The sequence below is a fragment of the Lonchura striata genome, chromosome 24, assembly GCF_046129695.1.
Source record: "Lonchura striata isolate bLonStr1 chromosome 24, bLonStr1.mat, whole genome shotgun sequence".
NCBI classification, from domain to species: Eukaryota; Metazoa; Chordata; class Aves; order Passeriformes; family Estrildidae; genus Lonchura; species Lonchura striata.
In genome coordinates this window covers 5041039-5066569 of record NC_134626.1, presented here as the reverse complement: position 1 = coordinate 5066569, position 25531 = coordinate 5041039, and the positions used below count along the sequence as shown (strand labels likewise).

The window sequence follows — 25531 nt, the reverse complement described above, 5'->3', positions numbered from 1 at the left end:
TGAGCCCAAGGCCTTCAGAGAGGGGATTGCAGGCCACAAGTGGGTTTTTTCCCAGTTGTAGCAGTTTCTCTGAAAGGTTGCAGAAGAGTAGCAAGACTTTGCCAGTCCAGCCCTGGCTCTGCCAGGCCCTTTGTGTTGTCTCTGGCCTTGGGTGGTACTGAGGGCTTTGTGGAGCTGTGAAATACAATGTTTTAATGCTGCAGCGTTGGCAGGGTGGTAGAAATGCTGCAACCTTCTTCAGAAGATCTCCTTCAGAGCCACTCAGAGTTAGGCCACCAGAACAGCCATTTCAATGCATGTCAGAATCTGTGGTATTGATGATTTCAAGATTGTAAAAGGTCTCTGTCTTTCTGCCCCACTGCCAAAGAAGAAGCCATAATTGGTCTGTGCTGGTTTCCAGGTTGTTTATTCTGTTTATCTCTCACATGTTCTGCTGCCCTGCCCAGCTCTGTCCTGCAGGGCAGCGTGTGGGGCTCTGCCCTCAGTGGGATGTTACAAACATTAAATACCAGAAACTCCCTGGGCTGCATTTACAAGAACGTGCCAATATCTGTCACCTACGTTGAACAGTGTGTCCCCAGCCTGAACCAACAGAAAAATGCCAACACCACAGTGAGACATGGAGGGCATGAAGAAGGAGAAAAAGGACAAGGCACACCCAATTTCCTCCATCTTGTCCCCTTTGGACCCCTCATCTAAAAACCTAAAATTTTACTTTTGCACCCGTGCCACACTTAATTATTACTTATATCAAACATTCAGAGTTTGTAATTCATGCTGTAAGATTGAAAACTCTTTTCCATGGACAGAGATCAGAGACAGTGGCTCAGTGTCCAGGGGGGTTCCTGACCCCTGCCAGGGCAGCCAGAGGGAAGCTCTGGATTCCCACAAATGTACACACACCCCACAGACAGCTCAGCAGAGGAAAGACAGGAAGGGTCTTTGTATGATGTATTCCAGCAAAAGTTTATTCCAAAGCAAACCAAAGGGATCAGGGACAAAGACAAAACCATGCAGTCTGCACAGGCTCAAGGATGGGCTCAGTAACCAACGACCTGAGGGCACAGGGGTGGGCAAAGGGCAGCAACCTGTAGGGGCAATGAGGGATGAGTAATTGGGGTGGACAGGGTCAACTGGGCACTGGGGGATGCAATTTAATGTAGATTGGGCAGTGGTGCTGCAGAGCACCATGGGCTGAGTCCCCTGTGTCAGCCTAGGTGGGGAAAACTCTGATCTGTTCTTCCAAGGCAAGGCCCTGAGGATTTCCCTGAGGGGGAAGGATTCAGAGGGTCCCAGATTTTAGTCCCTCTGTCTGCTGCCTCTCTCCCAGGTGTATTACCCCAACTTGGGCTGGATGTGTGTGGATGCCACCGACCCAGAGAAGGGCAACTGGCTGCGCTACATAAACTGGGCTCGCTCAGGGAAGGAGCAGAACCTCTTCCCTCTGGAGATCAACAGGACCATTTACTACAAGAGTTTAAAGGTATCACTGTCTGAACAGCTGCTACTTTGTTGTCTTGTATTATTAAACCTTTCATTCTGCTTTATTAAAAACCTTTTTTTTTACTATTTATATGAAAAAGAGTTTGAAACATTTTATGAACCATATTTAAAACACTGCAAATGCTACTATGAACCATATTTAAAACACTCCACATGCTATTATGCACCATATTAAAACACTGGAAATGCTACTATGAAACATATTTTAAACACTGCAAATGCTACACATCATTGGTTTAAATTCTCACCTGCCAATACAGTTGACATTAGATTTACTGTTAAACTACTGGGTGTTTCAACACTGAGTGTGTCTTACTGGGTCATTTGCTGTAGCACCAAATTTGATACAAGCTAGAATGAAAAACTACAGAGTATATGAAATAAATGTTTTTCTGGTTTTGTAGATACCAAGACTCCTTCTGCTGAGGATGTTTTTGCAGTGATCAGTTATTTTTGTGGTCTGTGCATCGTTTGACAAAGTTTGGCTGTCAAAACACTTTCATGGATAGCTCCATGAAACTATTTTTCATGGTTTTATACCATTTTGGTTTTGTTCAGGGAGTGAGGAGAAGGCAGGGAAAAGTGTAATTCCTGGAGCATTTTATCTCCCAAATCAAGAAAAAAAAATGGTTTAACTATAATGGTGGAGCATGTTAAGTTAAGAATATTGTCGCTCTAAATTATTTCTTGAATCCCTGATCAAGACCTAGCAGTGAGTATGTGTAGCTTAACTTAGTTTTTATTTAAAGTACTTTTGGGTGTTTGGGGCATATGCAGTTTTGTTTTTGCACTATTGCTGTTCCTTCCATTTCCTTGTGAGGACAACGATATCTGTAAATAACTGGTATTTCCTTTAGAAAAGAGTGAGTTGATCCCGTGCAGTTTTGAAGTTTATGGGGCAGTACAGCAGTAGGTGAATTTTGTAGGTCACTCAAGCTAAATTGAAGAAATCTCCTAAACATTTTCTGAACTTTGTAATGGCATTCAAGTAGAGGTTCACTATTGCCAGCCAGGTGCTGACTTTTCTGCAGTGTTTATTCACAGAGGCAGGCTCCCAATACAACTCTGTAGCCAGCCTTGATTTCTCTAGCCACTTTATCTTGGATTTCTTCTGCCTTTGCCCACAGTCCCACTAGCTCATAAATATACGTGTGCTTTTGGAGTCACTCTGACATTTTAAATTTCTCCTTGAATCTTTTCTGCAAAAGTTTCAGTCCTGACAGGGAAGCATTTACCTTATTTAAAATTTGTTTATGTGATGGATTATACTGCACTTCAGAAAATAACTGTACTGCTAAAAGAGGCTGAGCACTGCTGACAGAATAACAAATACCTTGTCTCAGCACTGGATTGTCCTTTTGTTCCTTTGAATGTTGTCTTTTGCAACTTGATGAATTTTGTCCCAGTCACACCTTATTACTAACTGAGACAACAGAAGGCATGTAATAAACAACATCTTAAATGTCCTTATCTTTTGCATATAATTTTAGCATCTCTACTGCCGTTTCAAACCTGCTGTAAATTTACCAGCCCAGGTATGAACAGATGGTTCTTTCCTGATCTTTATCATAATTCATAAATTTAGGGGAGTTCCATTTGCTGACAAATAAACAGCACAGGTTTTATTTACCCCCAGAGGAGAATTCATGTGGCTTGTGTGTAATTTTGTTCTGCTTTACCTGGAAGCATTGAAAGTAAAGTAATGGGGTCTTATTTTTCCTGAGGTTTCCTTTAACTTTTTGTAGGTTTTTAATTTGTAAATTAAGCAGGCTGATTTCCAGTCCTCATTGCTGAAATAGCAAACTCCAAATTTGCTTGGTGCAGAACCTCCTCAGAGCTGAAGAGCTTTAACTTTCCAGTTCCCTGCTCTCAAAGAATAGTTATGGAATAGAATAGAACTTGTGAGTGAGCACAAGCAAATGTTTTTTCTCTTGTATCTTCTCTTCATCTTTGCTGCTTTGCACTTGCTTTCCCCAGGATGCCTGTGTGAGAGCTGTGATATTGCAAGTGAACAGCTTAAATTCATGATGCAGTTTCAGCTCTTCCTGCCTCTGCTCATGGCAGGAGCTTGCTCTGTAGTGTTGTTCTGCACTTGAATTCTAGAAAAAGTAAAATACAGTGAAAACTCAGCTTCAAAAGGTCTTCTGAAGAAGTTTGTCTGTGAAACTGTCCTTGATTAAAATGAAATTAGTTTGCTCATGGAAGACCTTTCCCAACATCAAGATCCTCCCTGTTACATAGGAGAGAGCAACATAATGTAGGGTTGCAGAGTGTGAAAGATTCACTCAAGTAAATGTCAGATTGTTCACTTGGGCTGTGTGTGGTGAGATGAGGCCACATCCAGGTGCAGAAGCACAATATCACAGTAAAATGTGATGTCTGTGGTGAAAAATAGATACTCTGAGGTCAGACAGGCAAATGCTTATCTCAGTCTGTGCAAGACACATTAGAGTGCTTGAACATGCACAATTAATCAATATTTATACAATCTGCTAAAGCCTCTAAGGTTAGTTAGGGTAGGTTAATAACTTGTTAGGATACTACTCTTGAAAATAACAGATTTTGAATTTACTGTAAGCCTTTTGAACAGAAAATACTCAGATTAAGGACAGGTAAATGTTGCAGTTAAAGCAAAAAGCGAAAAAAAGTGTGTGGGAATTATTAACCTAATGAACCTTCCCAAAATTCTTACCTTCTTTAGCCAGGTTGTCCCAGTCTGCACCAAGGATCTGTAGGGAATAGTTTGGAGGAGGTTGGGTTTTGGAGTTGTTACTAGAGGGTGTCAGGAGGAAAAGTTGCTCAGTGTAGTCCTGCTCTCATATTGCTGCTGAGGAAGCAGCTTTAATTGTCTGGTTTTGAAGCTGCTTCTGCATCTCATTTTAGAAGTGCAAGGTTAGAGGGCTTAATTTAGATTCTAGAGCAGGCATAATAAAACTAAATTCATCAAGCTGAACGTAGCTCCAGCCATGCAGCCAACAAATTACATGTTCATTACCACCCTGTGTTTGCATTGCCTGAAACCTCATCCAGATCTTTGTATATTTTTTAGATGATAAAGGGTTTTTTGCATCAGACAACTCTGCTACATTCCTTGCTGCTCAGCAGCTCCAAGGCCATGCAAATAAATTTGCCACTATTTATCCTATCAGGCCTCTGGAAGTCAAGGAAGCCAAGCTGTAGACTTTGTTTATGTTATAACTTACTCTTCCCTTAGTTGTTGGGATCTTGCACCTCTTGTTGTTCCAGTGTCTGGGGGTATGATGATAATTATCACCTTTATCATGTGCTATGAGACCTACTAAAAATGGGCTGTAGAAGAAAGAAATCCTTATTTTCTTCTTGATACAAAATTCCCCTTTGGCTTCAGACTGGAAATAATAGTCTGAGCAATCCTTTGCTCTGTTGGAATGACTCAAAATAGGATCTGCTCTCCACCAGCCCTGTGTTCATTAAGCCCTGAAAGAGGGGAACTGAAGTTAAGGCATTTAAATATTTAAATTTTTCTTGGTTTTGGGTAAAATGCTTCAGAAAATGGAGAAACAATGAGGAAGATTTAAAAAGTAAGTTAAAATCTCCAGTCTGCCAACTTGGGGACTTGCTAGTTTGAGTCTGATATTTTAAAGAGCCTGTGAAATGAAGTGATCAATAGTTTTTTTTGTTGGCAGTGCTGGGAGTATGAGTAGCATTTGCAGTGATGCCCATTTGACTAATTTAGTCTGTGACTTTTTAAAAATTTGGTTAAAAAGAATAGAAATAATCAATTTGGAATGGCAAACAAACCTTTGACTTTTATGGTGAAGTGGATTTATTAAACATGTTATAATTATCTGTATTCCCATTAACCCACTGTGATAGTCTTTTCCTGGATCTTTAGAATTTGTTCCAGATCCCAGCTGTGGCTGTCTGAGCAGTAACTTACATTATAATTAATTAATGTTATTTAATGCTTTGTGTAAGGTATGTTTGTCCCAACATGGCTGCTCTCTGGAAAGAATTAACAGTGAATATCCAGAGAAGTGAGCACTGGGATTTAAATCAGGGTCACAATTTGAGGCAAACGACAATTTGGGACTTTACAGCTGGAAGGTTCATGCCAATAATAATAATAATAACAACAACTGTGTATTAATTATTAATACACGGATTGATGGATTTTAAAGTCCCTTCCAACCTGAATCATATTAACATTCCATGATTTTTCTGATTTTTTTTTCTGTGATATTGGGGTTTTTTGTGACTGTCTTTTTTCCTGATTTTGACCTTTTCTGATTTTTTTTCTAGTTTGTTTTTTTTTTTTTTCCATTTTTAAAGGTTATCTTTTCTTTTGTTTTTTCTGGTCTTTGCTTGGTCTTTTCTTGTCACTTTTGTGGGGCTTTTCTGTGTCTTTGTGTGAATTTCTGGGGGATGATTTTTTAAGATAATGATGTTTTGTGTTCCGGGGGTTATGTGTGTGTATTACAGTCTATGAGGAGGTGTTTGGTTGCTTTTGGGGTTGTTTTGGGGTTGTTTTGGGGGGTGTTTTGGGTTGGTTTTGGGTGTTTTTGGGGTTGTTTGTGGGCAGTTTTGGGGCTCTTTTTAGGGTTGTTTTGGGGTGTTTTAGTGTTTTTTTGATTGTTTTGGGTTATTTTGGGTTGTTTTGGGCAGCTTTGTGTGTTGTTGGGGGTTGTTTTTGGGGGTTTTTTTGGGGGCTGTTTTTGGGGTTCTGGGGTGTTTTGGGTAGTTCTGGGGTGTTTTGGGGGTTGTTTTTGGGGGTTGTTTTTGGGGGTTGTTTTTGGGGGGTTTTGGAGTTCTTTTGGGTTGTTCTGGGCAGTTTTGTGTGGTTTTGGGGTGTTTTTTGGGTTGTTTTGGAATGTTTTGGGTTGTTCTTGTCAGTTTTGTGTGTTTTTGGTTGTTTTGGGTTATTTTGGGTTATTTTGGGCAGTTTCGTGTGTTTTTTGGTTGTTTTGGGTTGTTTTGGGCAGTTTTGTGTGGTTTAGGGGTGTGTTTGGGGGTTGTTCTGGGCAGTTTTGTGTGGTTTTGGGTTGTTTTGGGCAGTTTTGGGCAGTTTTGTGTGTTTTTGGGGTGTTTTGGGTTATTTCGGGCAGTTTTGTGTGTTTTTGGGTTGTTTTGGGTTATTTTGGGCAGTTTTTGGGCAGTTTTGCGCGTTTCTGGCTCCCGGCGCGGGGCGGGGCGCGCTGTGCCCTCCGGCCGGCAGGGGGCGCGCGGGGCGGCGCCCTCGAGGCTCGGCGGGAGCAGCGCCGTGGGCGCCGCCGCGGCCGCTCCCCGCCCCGCCAACAACGCGCGCGCTGATTGGCCGCGCGGCCCGTGTTGTGTCCCGGCAGCCAATCGCGGCGGGAGAGGAGCTGTTGGTGTGGTACAATGGCGAGGACGACCCGGCGATAGCGGCCGCGATCGAGGAGGAGCGAGCGAGCGCCCGCAGCCGCCGGCACTCCCCGAAGGCCCGCAGAGGTACGGAGCGCACCGGCCGCGCCGCCGCCAGCGCGCGGGGCCGCCCCGCCTGCGGCCGCCGTGACCTTCCGCAGCCGGGAGAGGAGGGAGGCGAGGCCCCGGCCCGGCCCGGCCCGGCCCGGCCCGGCCGGCGGCGCCGCGGGCGGAACGTGGAAGTTGTGGCTGGAAAAGTTGGGAGAGGCGGCGCGGGCCGGGGGAACGAATGCCCCGCTCCGCCGGCCGAACACGCGGGGCCGCGGCAGCCGCTGCGATCCCGCGTGGGGCGGGGGCCGAGCCCAACGCAGCCCCGATCGCTCCCTGGGAAAGGCAGCGGAGCCGGGGCGATCCCTCCTTGGGAAAGGCAGCGGAGCCGGGGCGATCCCTCCTTAGAAAAGGCAGCGGAGCCGGGGCGATCGCTCTTTGGGAAAGGCAGCGGAGTCAGCCGATCCCTCCCTGGGAAAGGCAGCGGAGTCAGCCGATCCCTCCCTGGGAAAGGCAGCGGAGTCAGCCGATCCCTCCCTGGGAAAGGCAGCGGAGCCCGGCAATCCCTCCTTGGAAAAGGCAGCGGAGCCGGGGCGATCCCTCCCTGGGAAAGGCAGCGGAGCCCGGCAATCCCTCCTTGGGAAAGGCAGCGGAGCCCGGCAATCCCTCCCTGGGAAGGCGGGTGGAGCTCGGGGCCGCCCGATCCCTCCTTGGGAAGCGGGAGCTGAGCTCGGGCCGCCGCGATCCCGCTGTGCAGGACGGGGAGCCGAGCCCGGGGCCGGATCCTTTGGGAAGGGAAGGCTGAGCCCGGGCTTTGGGGTACGTCGGTCGAGCCAAATGAAGAATTCCGGTCCTGTTCTTTCCCTGCGGTTTTGAATTTCTTGTTGTTTCTAGGCCGATGGTTGTGGAATTTCGCAGGCGGTGGGAATGGCTGCTCCCGGCTGCCTTGGGCCGAGGAGGGAGGGTGGGACAGTTTCGGGTGGTATAAACGCGTTATTCCCTCTGTGAATGTGTATGTCAGACCAGACATCCATGATTTTTTTCCATTACTAATACAGCAGCAGGGTTTTTTAGAGTGCGTGTGCCTCCACGCGTGGCCTTATATAACTGACATTTTGACTAACGTTTTAGGCCAAAATGACAACAAAGCCTTTAGTTACAGGGACTAGATATAAAAAAGGAAATATTCTCAGTTGCAGCACAGATGTATCAATTCCTCTGGCATGGGAGTATGTACATTTTGGTATTCTCTGGAGGCTACAAATGAACTGAAGAAAGATAATATTTTAAGAAGCGTCATTACAATTTTTTTTTAACTTAAAATGTAGGGCCTGATCTTACAGGTAGTACAGTTGATTGGAACTCAGAATGGAAACAAGGTCAGATATTGGAAACATTTATTGTGTGAGTATTATTCTGTTTGAGATTGAGGAGGGGGACTGTAGTGCAACACAGTTATTTTGAATAGTATTTCATAGGTTAAGCAAATACAAACTGAAATTCAAGCACTGAGTTTTATTTTATAATGAAAAAGCATATTTAGCACAAATGTAAGCAGCACTTGGTAAACTACAGACTGTATTATGTTTTTTTAACTAAATCTGCATTATCTTAGCACAAGGAATTTGTGTGCCTGTGATGTACCTGAAAGGCTAGAAAAACAACCTACAGGAATTTGATTATATGATAAATGAGAAAAGCCAGACAGAATAATTTCTGAGGTAATTTTTCAGGGCATAGAAGTTTGATTTGCATTCATGAAGTTATAGGTAAATATACCAGTAAAGTAATTCGGTTTCTGGGGTTTGATTTTGTGCTCTTTTGTAGGTTTTGTGTTTTAACTGTTACAGATTTTACAGATTTCATAATTAGGAAGAGTAAATCTTCTCCCTCTTTTTATAAACACAAGCTCCTTACTGAGGCTCACAATTATTGAATTAAAAGCAACCCAGCAAAAACCAACTCCAAGCACAATATTCGTGAAGCATTTGAGAATAACCAAGAATAATCTATTTATGTAGTAATACACTTGTCTCGTGAAGACCAAATTCTTAGCATTTAGTTGATTTGAATTGTTTTATTAAAGTTTCAGCTGTAAAGTGAGAAGGCAATTCATTGGATGTTTTGAGATTTTATAATTGTTTTTCACAGGTTTTGTTGGATTTTTTTTTTTTACTCTACATTTACTCTCAGTTATTTTACTGTTTCTAGTAACATGTGCTAATATTTGCAATTCACAGCTATGTTTTTTCAAGAAATATACACTTTTTCCCCTGCAGATTTAGTAGCAGTAGCTGCAGTGAGGATTCCAGAATGGTTTCTATTCCCTGTTCTTGTAGATTCAGCTGTATCCTTGGATGGGGAAGCCTCTTAATCCTAGACTTGAGGGATTTGAGGAAATAAAGGAAATTATGATGAACATAATTGAAAAGTAATTAATTTTAAAATAAATAGTTCTAATTATATGATAGAAAGAGATGGGAGGAGAAAGATTTTTTTTTTTTTTCCCTTGAAAGTCAGTATAAGGTAATATTTGATTTAAATAGCAGTTTAAGAAGCTTGCTAGAGAGCAGCTCCTCCAGAGACTTGTGAAATTTGAGTTCATTAGTGACCTAAAAAGATCAGTAGATTTTAAAAGTTTTACTTTATAGCACTGAAACACCCAAAACCACCCCAATTTTATTTTGGCCTATGTTGCACACTATTGTCTTACACATTGAGAAGAAAATATAGCCAAGTAAGAATTGCTAAATTCTAACAACTGTGGATGAGTGTGTCCTTTAGGAGCACATATTCCAGAAAAGTAAAGTAACAGTTTAATACCTTAGGAATGACTAGACAAGACATTATTTGAGAGGTGTGTTGTGATACACATGTAGTTATTATTTTATATTCAGTAAAACAAATATCCTTTTGAATTTTTAATGCATCTTAGATCTTATGCTTGAACAGTTTAGATATTTATCATTTGACAGGTAGCCTTGTTCCTGCCATCTGTGTAGTGACAGAAGAGGTGACTGTTCCACAGGTATTTAAAGAGGGCTGTTCTGCCCTTTCAGTGCTGTGAGGTGTCCATGCAGCAGCAGGAATCCTCTCTCTGAAGGAATGGCAGAATCCTCTGTGCTGTGAGCCAGCTGAGGTAGCAGGGGAGGAAGAACAGGCTCCCCTGTGAGGTTTGGGTGAGCCAGGGGCTGGGCACACACCAGCTCCACACGGAACTGCTCACCCTGCCCTTGAGCTGCCCTTTTGCCAGTGATCCCTGACACAAGGGCCCATAATCTGCTTTAGAGTGGATCTAACCTGGCATTTCCTCCAGGTCCCCATCTCCCTCCTGCATGTTTTTGGTTTTGTGTTCTGCTTTCAAACTGCTTTGTAGTCCCCAGGTGTTCGTGTTTGCTGGCTGCTGCCTGGCTTTTGTCTTTGACTTAAAATCTACACCTTCCTTCTACCATGCACAGCAGCTCAGGAATTCTGGAGGAAAAAAGCAGTCATTGCATTTCTTTTCATGCATTGGAGCAATGTGATGTTCCTAAGGTGCATTTGAGATGTAGAAAGAAATTTAGGAGGATAACAAGGTATTGAGGGAGATGATAATGCAGTCCCCCAAAAAGGAAAACCTGAACTTGAACTGGGTACCATAATGGATTTTTATCAGGGCCAAGCTGTTACTGCTGCCTTAACTACACAGTTCAGAGCCAGCAGCTGCAGTGCATGGCCAAAAATAGCTGAGATTAGTTTTTTTGTTTCTTTTGCATTTCTTTCTGAAATTTCATTTGTTAAATGTTTATCATTGTTTCTCCCAGGTTGTAGTTAATGTGCTGCCTGCCAAGCTCTTAGGGAAATTTGCTCAAACAACTGCATTAGCACAAGATCTTTTAAAAATTCTCCTTCTAAGGAAATTAAAAACAGTTCAGTTAGGATTCACTTTTTAAGTTGGGTTCATGTGTCCTTGTAAGAAGTAGCGTGGATTGTTTATTGTGTCATCCAGGTGTTTCTTTCATTTCATATGACAGGAATAATTTGTAGCAGTAAGCAGTAACATCAACAGAGTGTTTCCTTCGGAAAGAGCACATGCAGCTTCTGGCTTCAGACTTGGTCTTTCTGAAAAAAAGTAACTTTTCAGTAGCTAAAGTATTTTTTTTTTAAAGAAAGGATGGTCATTCAATAGATGGTCATACATAAAGATATTCAGTGTTTGTATCAGACTGTAATCTGCTTTATAAGGCTCCACAGTGTGATCAAACAAGGCTAAAATCTCATTTTTCTTATGGATTATGTGGCAGATCAAAAATCTGGTTCTGAAGGAAGAAAGGTACTGATGCTACTCAGGATGAAAGCTTGTCTTACCACATGCTTGAGAGTAATACCTCTAAAATAGCCTTTTTTGGGGAGAGAAGAGGACAGTGTTTTCTTTTTCCCGTGCTTTTTTCTGTCTCTGGAGGTGCTCAGGCCCTCCTGTGTCCCCTCACGTCCGGCAGCCCCGCGGCTCCTCAGCGAGGCTGCAGGAGCTGCACTGGGGCTGTCAGGCTCTCAGCAGAAGGGAAAAGTCTTCAATTTCATTATTGCAGAATTCAATGCATAATGCAGCTGGTGTGGCTTGTGAAACCAAATGACCTCTCAACCACAGTTGTGTCAACTCCTGAAATATTTTGCTATTGTAGTGCAGGCAAAGCACCTGCATCAGGGTCACCTGTGTCATGGACAGCCCCTGGTGATTGTTCAGTGTGGTTTAAAATCTCAAACCATTGCTAATAAATCTTTTAAATGTTTGTTACCTTACATGGTTCTATTATAAATGTTGCTGCTTCCCACAGTTCTTACTGGGCTTCAGGCAGAACATGAGCTATAGGGGTACTCATAATAACTAACACTGACCCAGAGGCAGTGTGAGATGAAGGTGGGTGAATTAACAATCAGTTACTGGCTATTACAAATAATTATTGTGCCTTGGTTTATATCAGGCTGAATGAATCGTGCAACTTCAGGCTTTTTCTTCTCTTGTGTAAATAAAACTCTGTCATCCTAAAAGTTACACTGTTTTTCTGCTGTCTGAAAGTGTGACTGTTGCTGAAACAGTGTCAAATTGCTGTTGGGGAACACAGACACGTAGGGATGAAATAAGCAGGTTAAATTCTGTGATAGTAGAAATCCTTGCAGTTTTAATTTTTTTGTTGATAATTTCTTAGACATTCTCATGTAGTTCCAAATAATTAGCTGTACGTGAGAGTGCTGTAAATATGCATCCTGTTTATAAAAGGTAGGCCTTGGATTGCCATCTGGATGTCATCCCAAATGGAAATTGTGGTCAAATGATGCTGTGACTGTCTGGTTTTTAAGTTACACAAATTTATTAGGTTTGTACTTTGACGAAGTTTAAAAGTTTGTTTCTAACCAGAAAAGAGTTTGTAAGAAAAATTACTGTATTTGAGTTGGAATTTAGCTTATGGAGGGAAGTGTAAGTTGTACATTTGTAGCAAGGATATAATGAAATTATATTGTTATCTAAGCTCTATTTCCAGTAAATTTAATGCAAAACTCAGGAGCCCAAGGCTTTAAAATTTTCCATTTCCCAACCAATGACTGGGAAAAGACACGGGAGGGAGGAAGAAGTCATCAAGATCATCTGGAACAAAGTCTTAGGATTGAATTTACTTTGATTTCCCCAAATCACATTGATTTGCAATAAGGTTTATACAACTCCAGTTCAGAAGCAGCATTTTGGGTGTCAGGGGACCATAACCATCATAGAGGCATCTGTCTGGAGAGTAACTCATACATTTGAGGTCTTCTAAGCAGTGCAAGTTTTCTTTTAACCCCCATAAATGGGGGTCTTTGAAAGGGGGACTTGTATTACTTTAAATTCCCATCCTCACCTCTCCAGCAGTGCCCCCAGTTCCTAGGACAGCTGCTCTGTGCTTTCAGAACAGCCAAGTGTATTTGGTATCACTCATTCCAGCCTTGCTCCTGCCTATGGATTTAAGAAAATAAGAGAAAATAAGCCTTCATTTCAGGAATTTAAAAAGTAATTACCTGTATTTAAGAAAATTTAAAAAATTCAGCCTGTGTTTGTGCCTTAAACTCTGTGTTTTTAAGTATAAACTTTTGGAATTACTACAAGCACCTTGAACACAGTTACTTTATTTCTGTGGGGTTTTTGTCTTTGACTTAAAATAACAATCTGACCTTCATGGTTGTTACAAGTTGTATTTCTAGCTACTTAGTTCTGCTTAAAGCAGATGTATGTAGTTACCTAACAGAATAAAAATTCCTGGGTTGTTTGGTAACTCAGATTCTAAAGCGTTCTGTATTTTTTTCATACTTTTGCATTTTTAGTCACACTTCCTTAGGCTGCTTTTCTCAAGTTAAAAAATAAAATATATCTAGACCACAGTTGTGGCATTTCCCAGCAAATTTGCTATCTTCAGTTATCTTCAGTTACATAATCCACAGTGGGAAGTGAAACAAGGCACAGGCAGCTTTCTATTATTAATCAATTTTTCCTTTCATATGATCAGGATTAGCTTTGAAGCAAGGAGTGACCTAAAGGAAAGCTGATTGATACTTCACTGCTGTTTTTTTTTAAATAATCCACTGCATTTGGAAGTTATTCTCCTGCTTTCTTAGCAAATACTGTTTCGATTTTCCTGAAAATAAGTTAAGTTACTCAGTTGCTATTGAAATACCAGTTTCCTTGTAGAAGTATTTATTGTATTGGGATTTCCCAAGACTCTTTAGACTGTTTTCTTCTGACCATAGAACTGTTTAAACACTTCTGTGTAGAAGATGTGGAGAAAATTTGGTGATTGCTGTTAGGGAAGAGCTTTGAGATAGATTTGGAGGATTTGTTCGAAAATAGGAAGGGGATGAATTCCTGCAGAGTAGAATAGGCACTGTTTTCCAGAGAGAAACAAGTACTTTTGTTTTCTGTTCCTTCAAGTATTTAGTGATATAGAATTGTCCTGTTGCTTGTAGAAGATAAGAGAACAAACTCGATGAGCTACTGACTGCTTTACATCTCAGTAAATCTGGGTGACTTCTGCTCTCATGAATAATCCTTTCTTGAATTACTTTGTGTTCCCTCACATAAGCCAAGGCTTTACCAGCCACTGTTGCTCTTTCTATGGTTTCCTGACCCTCCTGTGCAATCTTCCCACTTCAGTGGTTTTCTCAGTTGGAGGCTCTGGGGATTTTGGTGGATGCAAGACAAAGTCAGTTATTGACAGTTATTTCAGTGTATTCTTATTTTATTTGCCTCCTGCTTGAACCATTTCTTTATGTAGGGAAGGCTTTAAGTTCTTGTAGTAAGAATCTTTTGTGGCTCTTAATAATTTCTATTGCCTTTCTCTAGATTTTTTTTAATGCATCATCTTTTCAAAACCATTAGATCAGAATTAATGTGAATAATATTGTATCATTAACTGTACTAAACTTTTTTATTGCAATTTACCATGATTTTGCATTGACCATTTATTTTACTCACATTATTTATAGATAATGTGTTATATCAAGGTCTTATCTGCAGATGCCCCCAGTAATTTATTATGCAGTGATGAACAAGCACGTTTAACTTCAGGAGTGTGCACACAGAGAAAGTTTTGATAGCTGGTTTGTTCATGGAGGACATGCAGGCTCCATTTGAGTGTTTGGCTGAGAGCTCTTTTCTTTAATTGAGGTCTCCTTCAGAAGGTAACTTGTGTTTGTCAACTCTCTGAAGATTCTCGCATGACCACATTACAAACCTGCAAAATAGCAAAGAAATTTTATATTTCATTTAGTAACTGTTTTGTATCTTTTTCAAATGAACGAAAAGTAAAGCCATTTTAAGACTAGAGTGTATTAATTTTTTTCAATCTGTCAATTTATTTTGTCATTCCTGCCAAGAGCCTTACACAGATTGACAGGAATGACTGTTCTGAAGAAGTCTCACTGGCCTGCACTTGCTATGTTGAGTTTGTCAAGGAAATGTTACAGCAGACTGACTTTCTGCTTGGGCTTATTATCGCTTATTGAAACAAGACTCAGTGGCATTTGTAGCTAAGAAATTAGGCAGTATCTGACCATTTTCTAGAAGAATTTTACTTGCCTTTTATACACTCTTTCGCTGGAAAAATCACAATATTTATGTGCATCACCAGTGCCTGAGAGTTATTTAGGATGAAGCTTTCTGAGCACTTAAGATCTTACCAGCTGTTAAGAGTTAATTCTGTTGTTACACTTTGTTATCAGAGTTCTGTGAGAGCTTTTGATTGAGTATGATTAATGCTGCAGAACTTCAGAGAGGCCCTGTTATTAATGTGCTGATTGACATAAAATTATTCTAGTGAGAGTATTCTAATAGCTGAAAATCCATCATCTTGATTATTATTGCTGCAAAATGCCATGGAAATGAGTAGTCAGCTATAAATTATTCTAACTCTTGTTGAGAGTCAGATGTCTCACTCCAGTCTCCTCAGATACAGATCTGGTTTTGTTTGGCAGCCCATCAGAAACAAGGTGACTGTTGAATGGGAGAGCCCTGGTGTTTGTAGAAGTGACTCGATTCATAGAAATTTGGGAACGTTTTCTCAGGCATTGCCATTATTCAGGGCTGAGTGCAGTGCAGACTTCCCTATGCTGCTGCCACTAAAGCTGCAGACTGTGGAGATGGTGAGCTGTGTAAAGCAGCTCAGGGCTGTGATAGCTGACCTGTCCAGCTGGGATTGGGATCAGAATGTTCAAACACCCACCTTTGCCAGAGCTGGAGCCTCAGCCACGTCTTGAGAGTTGCCTTGGGCTTTTCCCATGGAGTAGGTCTTACCAAGTGGCAGTGAGTTGAGGAAAAAATGGACTTTCCTGCAAAGTGTTCCCTTTCAATTTGCAGGTAAAGAGCAGCGAGCCCAGTGTTTCTGATCTTACAGACCCTTGTGGGGGATTGCAAAAGCAAAGTGGACTTTGGGCTGAAGCTTAGCTCATAGCTCTCAAATCCTGAGCTCTTGGGTATTACCCTCCACTCTCCCCACTCAGATACCAGAGCTGGCTTTATTTTCTGGTTCCTTACCTGCAAATTGAATTGGCCAAGTTATGTTACAGTGATGTTTGATTTCTGTAGTCTGTTTTAGTTGACTTTGCATACTATAAACAGGTGTGTGCAAAAAACTTCTAGTTTTAACCCATTTAGATCAAATTAGACTTTCATCTTGCACGTAGCAGTTTACTGAGCAGAAGACAAATACATTTGTGCTCTGAGATTTGTTTTCACTGTTTGAAAAGTGGAAGAAGTTGCTGTTCCCTGTAATAACTTAATGAGCCTGTGACCTTTCTTGGTGTCGCAGATTAAGCACACAGCAACTTGCTCTTGTCTGGTTTGGGGCATATTATAAATTTAGAACTTCTGTTGTTGGTCTTGTTAACATGAGCACCAACTGTTGCTGTTGTCCTGTAGCACAGTCCTTTTGAGAAATGGACTGATTGGGCAACTGGAGGATTACAGTTCCTTTGGAAATATAATTCAGTGTATCTCATGTTATCAGAGAAGGCTGGCAGGCCTTTCTCTAAGCAAGTATCAGTGGGCTGTGGCTGAAATGAATGAAGCACTTTGTTTCACCAAGGAAGTGAAGCAAATCTTCCACAATTTCCCAGCAGATAAAAACAATTTGGTGACTATATTCTACATTAAAATGTTGAGTTTGCATAGTAATATTTACCCTCATTTATCTACTTCTGTAAAGGACCTGCTGTGATATTCTCTCATATGACCTTGGATTTGTCACTCTGAAGCTGGAAGGATATGAGTATTTTCAAATTTAACAGAAACAGAGAAGCAGAGTTTTCATGCTGCAAATATGTTTTGACAGGAGCTGGTTATTAACAATTAATGTTCTTTGTTAGGTTGGAGACCCAGTTGAGAAGATGCTGTCATACTTTTAATGGGGACTGATGGAAAAACACTGCATTCTTACCACTAGGCAGTTGGTTGTACTGAAGAAATGTAATAAGGTTAAAGGAAAGAAATTTGGAAATGGTTGTCAAAGAGTGAGAGAAATACATTTTAAAGCACAGAGGGGTGATTTTACTAGGAATATTTGGAGAAAAAATTCTGAGAAGTGACATGTTGCAGACATGACAAAGTTGAATAAAATTAATAACAGGACAAATTTGAGTGAGTGTAAATGAAAATGTTGAGTGTGACCTTGTGCCATTCTGAGGGGTTTATCCATGGGAACTTTAGCATGGTGATAGCACTGTCCAAATCCTGCATCTGTGAGAGATTTTGCTCTTGTTTCCTCAGTGGTGGGGACTCTTGTTACAGCACTCCTGGGGCTCCTGGTAGACACAAAGGCAGCCCTGTTCCTGGGGTTGTAGCCTTTGTACAGCTGTGTTCTCCAAGCAAAGCCATTGCCCCTCTGTAGGCAAATGTTTGGATCAGTGGTTTGGGTTTGGTTTTCTATGCAGTGACAGCTTTTCGTGTGTGGCATAGAGAGACAACATTGCTGTGGATGGCAAGACACCACCTTGACCAGCTTTGTGAGAAGGGCTTTTGGGTCTGCAGTGGACTCAAATGTCCTTTTTTTATATATATATATTTTTTTTTAATATCATTTATTTGTGTGACTGCTGCTGGATTGGAACATACCTGGTTTGTCAAGCAGCAGAATAAAATGGCACGTAAAGGCCCAAGTAGTTACTTTTGAAGATAACTTAGCTAAAACAGCAGATATTTTTGATGTAATCCTCTCAAATGTTCAGTGATCCAGATAGGGCCATGACAGATACTTGGATTTTTTTCTTACAGAAAAAGTCAGACTGATCTAGTAGTGCTCATTTTAAACTTGCTGGTACAAGTAGTTGTGTGAGGGCCTTAATTTGCATTGCCTTGTAAACGCTGCTGTCAAAATCGGTGGTATTTCTAATTACCTGAGATTAAGTTCATTTCACAAACATTTTCGAGCAAGGTCTAGTGACTGGAAGCAACATTTTCTGGGCTTAGATAAAGGCTTTGATTGGCTAAAGCAGAGATTTAAATTTAGACATTCTCTGTATTAAGTACACAATTTGGGTGCTCTATTTTTAACTGAATTTTTAAATAAAAACTGGCTAAATATAGAGAACAGTTATTTCTGGAAACTGTGTGTGCCAGCTGACATTTCTTTTGCTGCAGCTTTTGTCTTAATACTTAGCAAAACAAAAGCTCATGGAATAGAAGTACAGAGAAGAATGTTCATCGTGTTTTCTGTCCTGGCTGGCTGTGGGAGCTGTGGTAGCCATGGAGTAACTTGCTAGGAATTTGTAGTGAATGAGGGGAGGCTGTGTGGTTAGGGAGGGAATACACCAAGAGTTGGAGCAATTGAGAAAGTCTAGAGCAAGCCTGGTCCCATATTTGTGTCCCCTTTCTACTGTTTTTAGAAATATTGGCATAAGGGTAGAAATAACATTTTCAAATCTTGTGAGGATAAAAGCTCTACATTTAATTATCTATACTTAATTGTTCCATCACAGCTCTTGTGTGGGTTAAAATTGCATGGAATTAAACCCTTGTTTGCCATGCCTTGTAATTGTTCGGTGACATTCTGTACTACTTAAGTCATTGTAAGTCTTGTAGTCTATAAACTGAAGACTTCCTGGGATATGCACCAGGTTAGTCAGAAGGCAGAACGTGTTGGGGACTGGAATGAGATGCTGCAAGAGTGGATGACATACTCTGACAGACAGTATAAACGGGTTTTGTCTCTTGTCTGGTACAGAGTTATGATACATAATTTAATTTACAAAAGGTAACTTGTATGAAGAGGACTAGAGATGGCTCATAGTTCAGCTTGTAGGGGTTGGTGTGATATCACACATTTAACACAGGCTTCCCACTCAGAATTTTTCACCAATTTTTTAAAATCTGCTTATCTGAAATTTGTGAACAGTGTCAAATTTTCTGGTCTCACAAACTCCATATAATGGCAATATATTCCCTTCTGCTTCTTGCAGACTGTTGGGTCATTTCTTTCTCTTGGCATGGCACACCTTTGGTGTCACCCTCACATTTCTTGTACTACCATAATTCCAGAAGTTTGTGGTGAGACACAGTAACATGATCTTCAGTGCTATCATTAAAGTGGAGACTTTGCCAAACATTTGCAGAAATTGGTGTTTTAAATAGCCCAGCTCAGAATTTTCTTATGCTTTCCATGGCAACAAGTTCATCTGTTATGCAAATGTCACGTTAACAGCCTGTGTCAGTGCACAGCCCTGTTTCTTTCCTGCAGAGTGTACTTAGTGCTTGGTACAAATAGTTTCATGCACAGTTTGGAGTGTGTACCTCTGTCTTCAGGTGTCCTGAAACACCTTCCCAAGGTGAGACCTCATCACCCCTTTTATATTGTGGTTGGAAAATGCAGTGATTAAAATGTTCTCTTTGTGAGTGAAGTGGTGGTTAATGGGAAGCATTAGGCTTATACAACAGGCAGTTTGGTATTAATAGAATTGCTGTGAAGTTTGGCTTCCTCTTTCTCCTGCTCCTACTGGGTAAGCTTGAAAGTGTCTTTTTATGGAAGAGGAGATGCAAGTTCTGCTGGAAAAAATACAGAGAAACCTTTGCTCACTGCATTTGCCCATAATCTGTAGATAATTCACAAGATTTTTCCATTTTTTCTGTACTATATAGCTGTATGTATTCTACCACTCCAGCTTTAATATTATTTGACACATTAGGTCTGGGCAGATTGACTGTACAGAAGCATGATCTTCTGCAGCTCTGAAATATTCTTGTGATTCTCAAGAACTGGAGGTTAAAATTCTGTTGTGATTGTTTTTGTATGCTGTGAAACAGCTCATGTCAATTTTAGTGTTTCATTTGCTTAACAATACAAGTTATGCCTACACAAAGTAGTTGTATCTGATAACTTTATAATGTGTTGCAAGAAGTACATTCCACCAAATATTTACAATGATGACAGATTGAAGAAAACAGTGTAATAAAAGCTTTTACATATTCCTTTTTTCTGCAAGTTTTCATACCTACCTGGCAGCATTGTTGAAATATGCCTCTTAATGATACTGTGCGTGGAGCCATTTACATTTAATTGACATTCCTTTTAATGAGGTGTTTGTTTAAAAAATTGATCTGTTGCTTGAATTTCACCCTTAGACTTGCTGGAATATGATTAAAAATGTGCAGACTTTGCCTGTAAAATTTTCTGGTTTAGAAATATACAGTTCTGAAAATGGAGGTTTTCATGTGTACGTATCCACCAGTGCTTGGGATGATCTGTAGCCAAAGTGGGAAATGCTCCTGGTACAGTGTATCTATCTTACAGAGAAATAAAAATGAAAAGCTTTTTCTGAATTGTGGGGAAAATAAACCCCAGGAATTATCACCAAAGGTGTTCTGTGGCAGCACTGGAATTTCTGAGCTGTGGGCTCTTGGGAAGCCTGTGTTTGGGTTCTGTAGCCTGTTTTGTTGCCAGTACGAGGGTGTTTTTCTCCAGAGCACTTGGTAGGCAGTGGTTTCATGGGTTATTTTGTTTTAAGTTTTTTGGTTTTGGGTTCCAAAGCCATTCCCTCCCTGGGTAATGAGTGTGTCTGTCCAGAAGTACTTGGAGTTCCTCAGCTAAGCTTGCTGGAATCCTTTCAAAGCAGTACTTAACTGCAAGTACTTAAAAGGAACTTTGATATCTTGTTGTATTAACAGTAATATTTTGGAAGAAGTCGGTGTTACAACATTTAATCAATGTTTGTTTAAATAAGTCAGAATTGTTGAGGCTTTTTTTTCAATCTTTTTATTCTTGGCCTAATATTAGATTTTTTACTATTTTTACTCTTGCTTCCTTTTTCTCCAGTAATTTACAGTGTGACATTTTGAACCTCAGCTATCCTAGGTCACTTAAAACTTTGGACAACAATTTAAAAAAGATTTAATTAGCGCAGTCTATGAGCTAGTGGATGCTGTGAGTGAGGCACTGAGCCAGGTGCTGGGGCTGTAAGGTGCTGGATGGGCAGCAGCAACCCTGTGCTGGCTCCTCTGAAATGTGACTCTTGGCTTAGATATTGGAATAAAATATTTGCATAACTTTGTGGGTTTGAGGTCATGTTTCTGGCAAATTTCTGTAATTCCCCTGATTATAGGAATAATCCTCATATGCATTAATTTTTTAAATACATGTATCAGACATGTTGTGCTTACCAACTTTCCCTAAACGTTGGGAGTTCTTGGCTGTCTCAGTGGCTCAGAGCAGCCCTTAACACACAGCTATGTTGCCCTTTGTTTAGCCTGGTGGTTTTTGATTTGTCTTTGCTGTGTGAGCAAGTGCTGGTAGAGAATAATGAACAATTTTGTGAATAATGGAAGAACTGAAAAAAACAAGCAAAAAGCAAAACAAGGAGTTTTAAATGCAAACAGAGGAACGTATTAAAAGAACAGCCTTAGTATTCACATCTTAATAATGAGCATTTTGAATTAAACAGCATTTTTTGGTGCCTAGTTACCTTACTGTTTAATCAGTTCAACTTATTGAATATGTAAGGTCTTTAACACCCATGTGCTGTGTCATTCACAGTTGGACAAGATCCTAAGAAGTCACTGCAACATGTTTCTGCATCTTGTCGTGCACCTTCAGCCAACACAACTTGGATTTAATTTTTTGAAGCAATTTATGCTGTTCTTCTGGATATAGCATTCTGTGTGTGAAAAAGGCATTCATGTGTTCTGGCCTGTCTGCAGAACAAACAACTACTCCAATTTTTACTGATGCCTGAAGGCTTAAGGAATTTATTTTGAAAAACATGACAATAGCCAATATTCTGGACACAAGAACAGATGAATTCTGGTGCACAGCAAGCTGTTTCTCAAATTAAAATTCAAGTTGTATCAATATGTTAAAATTCACTAATCAAAAGACTATGGAAATGATTATGCAGTTGTTTTCTGCTGAATTCTCCAAAATAATGTTTTAGCTTGAATATTCACTTAATCTGTATTCCAATCTTTATAATGCCAAAGTACTATTTTTTTTAATAGGAAAAAAAACAACTAGAAGGTTTTTTTTATAGAATAGTAGCAGCTGTTGTATGGGATTGATGCAGACTTTAATCTCAGCCTTTTCCAAAGGGTTAACTAGTGACTTGTTATTACTGTGCTTTGCAGCATGAAGCTGTGTGGCGCTGCCAGTGTAATGTGCCATTTTGTCTTTCCCCTTCAGCCACAGCCTTGCCAAGTGCTGCCCTTGTCTGTCCCCTAAGAATACTTTTCAGCTGGGCTCTGAGGGAACTTCTCCATTGTTTTCCAGAAGACTTGAGATTTGGGCAGGTTTCTGTGGTACTTTTCAGCAGAGACTCACAGGGTAAGGTCTGGGTGTGTTACTGGGCTGCAGTTAGTTGTTGGCTATGGATCTCAAAGGAGTAACAGTAATTTCATACCAATTATTCTTTTCCCTTATTGACCCAAGAATTTTGGGGAGACAAATGTCAACATTCTGCATTTCTGTAAGGGATTGAAGCTGTGTTTGAGCTCAGGTGTGAATGTTCTACTTTATGATCTTAACTGTGAACATGTTTGGTGCTGCAGTTAAAGGTTATTAAAGACAATGGCATCTTGTATGGTTGAGCAATATTTAATTATAGAGTTCAGCTCCAAGTGTATGGAAAGACTGTGTTAAACGTCTTCCCTCCCAACTTCTGAGTAGGCTTATTCCATCCCACCAGAAATAACTCAGTGGTTTAATAGTCCCATTAGTAGTTTGGTTAACAACAAAAGCCTGAGCACAGCTAACTGCAGGTTGTCCAGAGGTTTCATGGTTTTATCAATAAAAGGAAGTATGGGCAAATAAAGGTTACTTCTCTCTTGCACTGTTACTCTGTTGTTATCTGAACTCCTTCAATATTAGTGGGAGTACTGGTGACCTGGACATTAGCAGTAGCATGAGTTCTCCTGTGCTTGTTGCAATGTTATAAAGGCTGAGCTATAAAGGCTGTGAAGGCTGAGCTGTCTTGCAGCAGAAGTGGAGAGGAGAGATAAAGGAATTCTATTTAAAGTTGCAAGGCAAATTGGTGAATTCCTCTTTTGATCTTCATCACTGCAGACAAGTTCCTACTTTCCATCTGTTTATTTCATTCATTTTCCTTTGCATCTTTCTTTTACAATTCTTCTAAAGCACATACACATATATTAAGTTCTGCCCTTCATTTATTCTTTTGTCATTGTTTCCATTTCACTTTCCCTGTGTTTCATTCCTGTATCTTTCTTGTTTAGACCAAGTGGAGGATCCAGCTGGCCGTAGCAGCCATGTAGGACCCTTCAGGAACCTGATGGTAAGTGCACGTGTGTACTTATACTCAGGCTTCCACCAGGTTCTGTGTTCAGAGGCATTTCCCCCTCCTGCAGGCTTCAGTTTGTTCCTGACCTCTGAAACAATAAGAAAACTAAGGGGCAGGCCTTGGACTACTCACTGATACCCTTTATATCAGCAGTAGGTTATGTTTTTATTGGAAATCTGCAGGAAGAAAATTACATAAATATTCCAGGTTTATATGTATTTTGAAAGCACTTTGGGAACTCATGAGAGAAAGTCTGTCAACAGCTGTTAAATTTCTTCAAAAATTTCTGAACTCCAAATACATGAAAGCTGGGAGAGCATATCAGTGAAGTATCACCTATTACTATGTTCTTAAATTCTCTTCCTGGCCATGTGCTGTTGAGTGGTCAGGACCTTGAAATTGTGCATCTGGGACAGTCATTGTCATGCTTAAGTATAGTGAATTCTTTGAACTTTCTCAAAGAAAGCTGCGACCTAGAAGATGAATAAACTAAAACTGGTAAAGGAGATCATCTACAATGGTTTGGTGTCTCTCACTGATATGTGTCAGAAATTGATCTGACACATCTGAAATGTTGTGTGTGCACAAGAAGTTTGTTCACTGTTCAGAGAAAGGGCAAGTTGGGTACTGGGTGAATTCTCTCTTCAAATGCATCGGTGCTCAAATGCCAAGAACTTGAAACATCTCCAGCTGTATCATGGAGCAGGTTACATCATGAGCAAGTGGCATCTCTTTTTAGGACTGGCAGAACTTGCAAAGGATCTGCTTTCCATCAGTAGCATGAGGTATGTGACATAATTACCTTGATTTTGTGTGAAAATCCTGCTATTGTAGTGATTTCTCAGATTAAAATTGGATTTGAGGTATTATGAATTTTATATTCTTTATGGATGACATCTCTCTGGATGACACTCTGAAACATACCCGCATGCTTATAATTTGGGATTTGTGTTGGTGCCTTTTCATACTTTAGCTCAGCCTTGAAAGAGCACAGTATATTGCCAGTATTGTTAGAAAAAAGAATTAATTTGGTCTTGGTTTGAAGACTTTGACAGTGACCTGTTGTTATGCTGAAATTCAGGGCTACTGTAGAGTTAGATGCAGAATTGCCCTGTGACTTCGTCTGCAGTACATTGGACACTGCACTGTGGGGGGAAAAGTGTCTCTGAGTGCATGCCAGGTTTGGCAGGTCTATGCACCAACCTTTTAATTCTTCTTTCTAGTCTCACCTGTCCAGAGACATTAATCAAGAATTTTGTTGGTTTTAGGTCAAGATACTGATAGTGGTCTTCAGGTGATAAGTAGTCTACAAAAAGGTTGAGAGTTCTTAGGGTTCTAGGAATTAGGTATGATTTGTTGTGCCACTCATAAAGTGTATTGTGATGCATGTTGGATTTCTAGGAGTGTGTTGAAATCTTGCATTTCCACTTCTTCCCTAGAACTGGAACTGTTGGATTGTGTTACTGTACATTCCCAGAGAATTTCAAGTGACTTGGGAGATACTTCTGGAAACTTCTTTGATATCCTTCATACTCAGATCTTCATAGTGTTCGTTGTAATTATGAGCATTAGAGGTGCTGATAATAAAAAAATGGTGTTTAAATTGGACTTTCACGATCTTATAATGTAAAGAAAGATTTATCTTCCTAATGCCTATGTGAACACCCAAATATGTGCTGTCTTCTGACAGTTGCAGCTGTTTGGTATAAAAGCAAAATTTAATGTTGCATTGTTCAAACAACCCAGTATCATTCCATTATGGCAGGTAAGACATGGGCATCATAACAATAATTGAGGATATTAGAGAAATTGCTAGTTTTCTTTGGGAATGATGTGTGTGTCTCTTCCAAAGGTGACAAAATTCAGTCTGAGTGGCTATTGTCAGGTTATAAGACTAAAATATGTTAATGAGATAAGAAATTAAAAAATGTTTATTATATACATAAAACTGAAACATATTAGAATTTGGGGCCGGCCTATGAAATCTGAGCTCTTTGAGAGGAAATATAAGTAATTATTTAGTTTTTTTCAAATCAAAACAAATGTTTCCTTCTAAAGCTGAGGCTCTCTGAGCTGTTCTTTGGGGGGGGTATGTGTACTTGGAACTTCTTGGAACAGAGGAGCATTTTTTTAAAGGCATTTCAGTTTCTTGGCTCAGGATGTGAAAAATATTTTCAAGGGATAAAAAGGAAGAGTTTGTTGACAGGATTGTGACGTGGAAGAATGTGCTTCTAACTAGGAAATGGATTTAGGGCTGCGGTGGACATTTCTGATCAGAGGGAACGGGCAGTGTGTTGTAAAGTGGCATTTTGTGTGTTAGAGGGGCAAAGGAGGAGTTTGG

General features: G+C 40.4%; 1 protein-coding gene across 2 annotated transcripts in view; it reads left to right on the top strand.

Annotated features, from left to right (window-relative positions):
- The window catches only part of PRDM2 (PR/SET domain 2), a 49917-nt gene that overhangs the window by 17340 nt on the left and 7046 nt on the right, over positions 1-25531 (top strand). For both annotated transcript variants that reach the window (XM_031506655.2, XM_021542043.3), the window contains exons 5-6: positions 1331-1483; positions 6825-6951. In XM_031506655.2, the coding sequence (XP_031362515.1) occupies positions 1331-1483; positions 6825-6951 (280 nt within the window). The remainder of the gene's footprint in view (positions 1-1330; positions 1484-6824; positions 6952-25531) is intronic.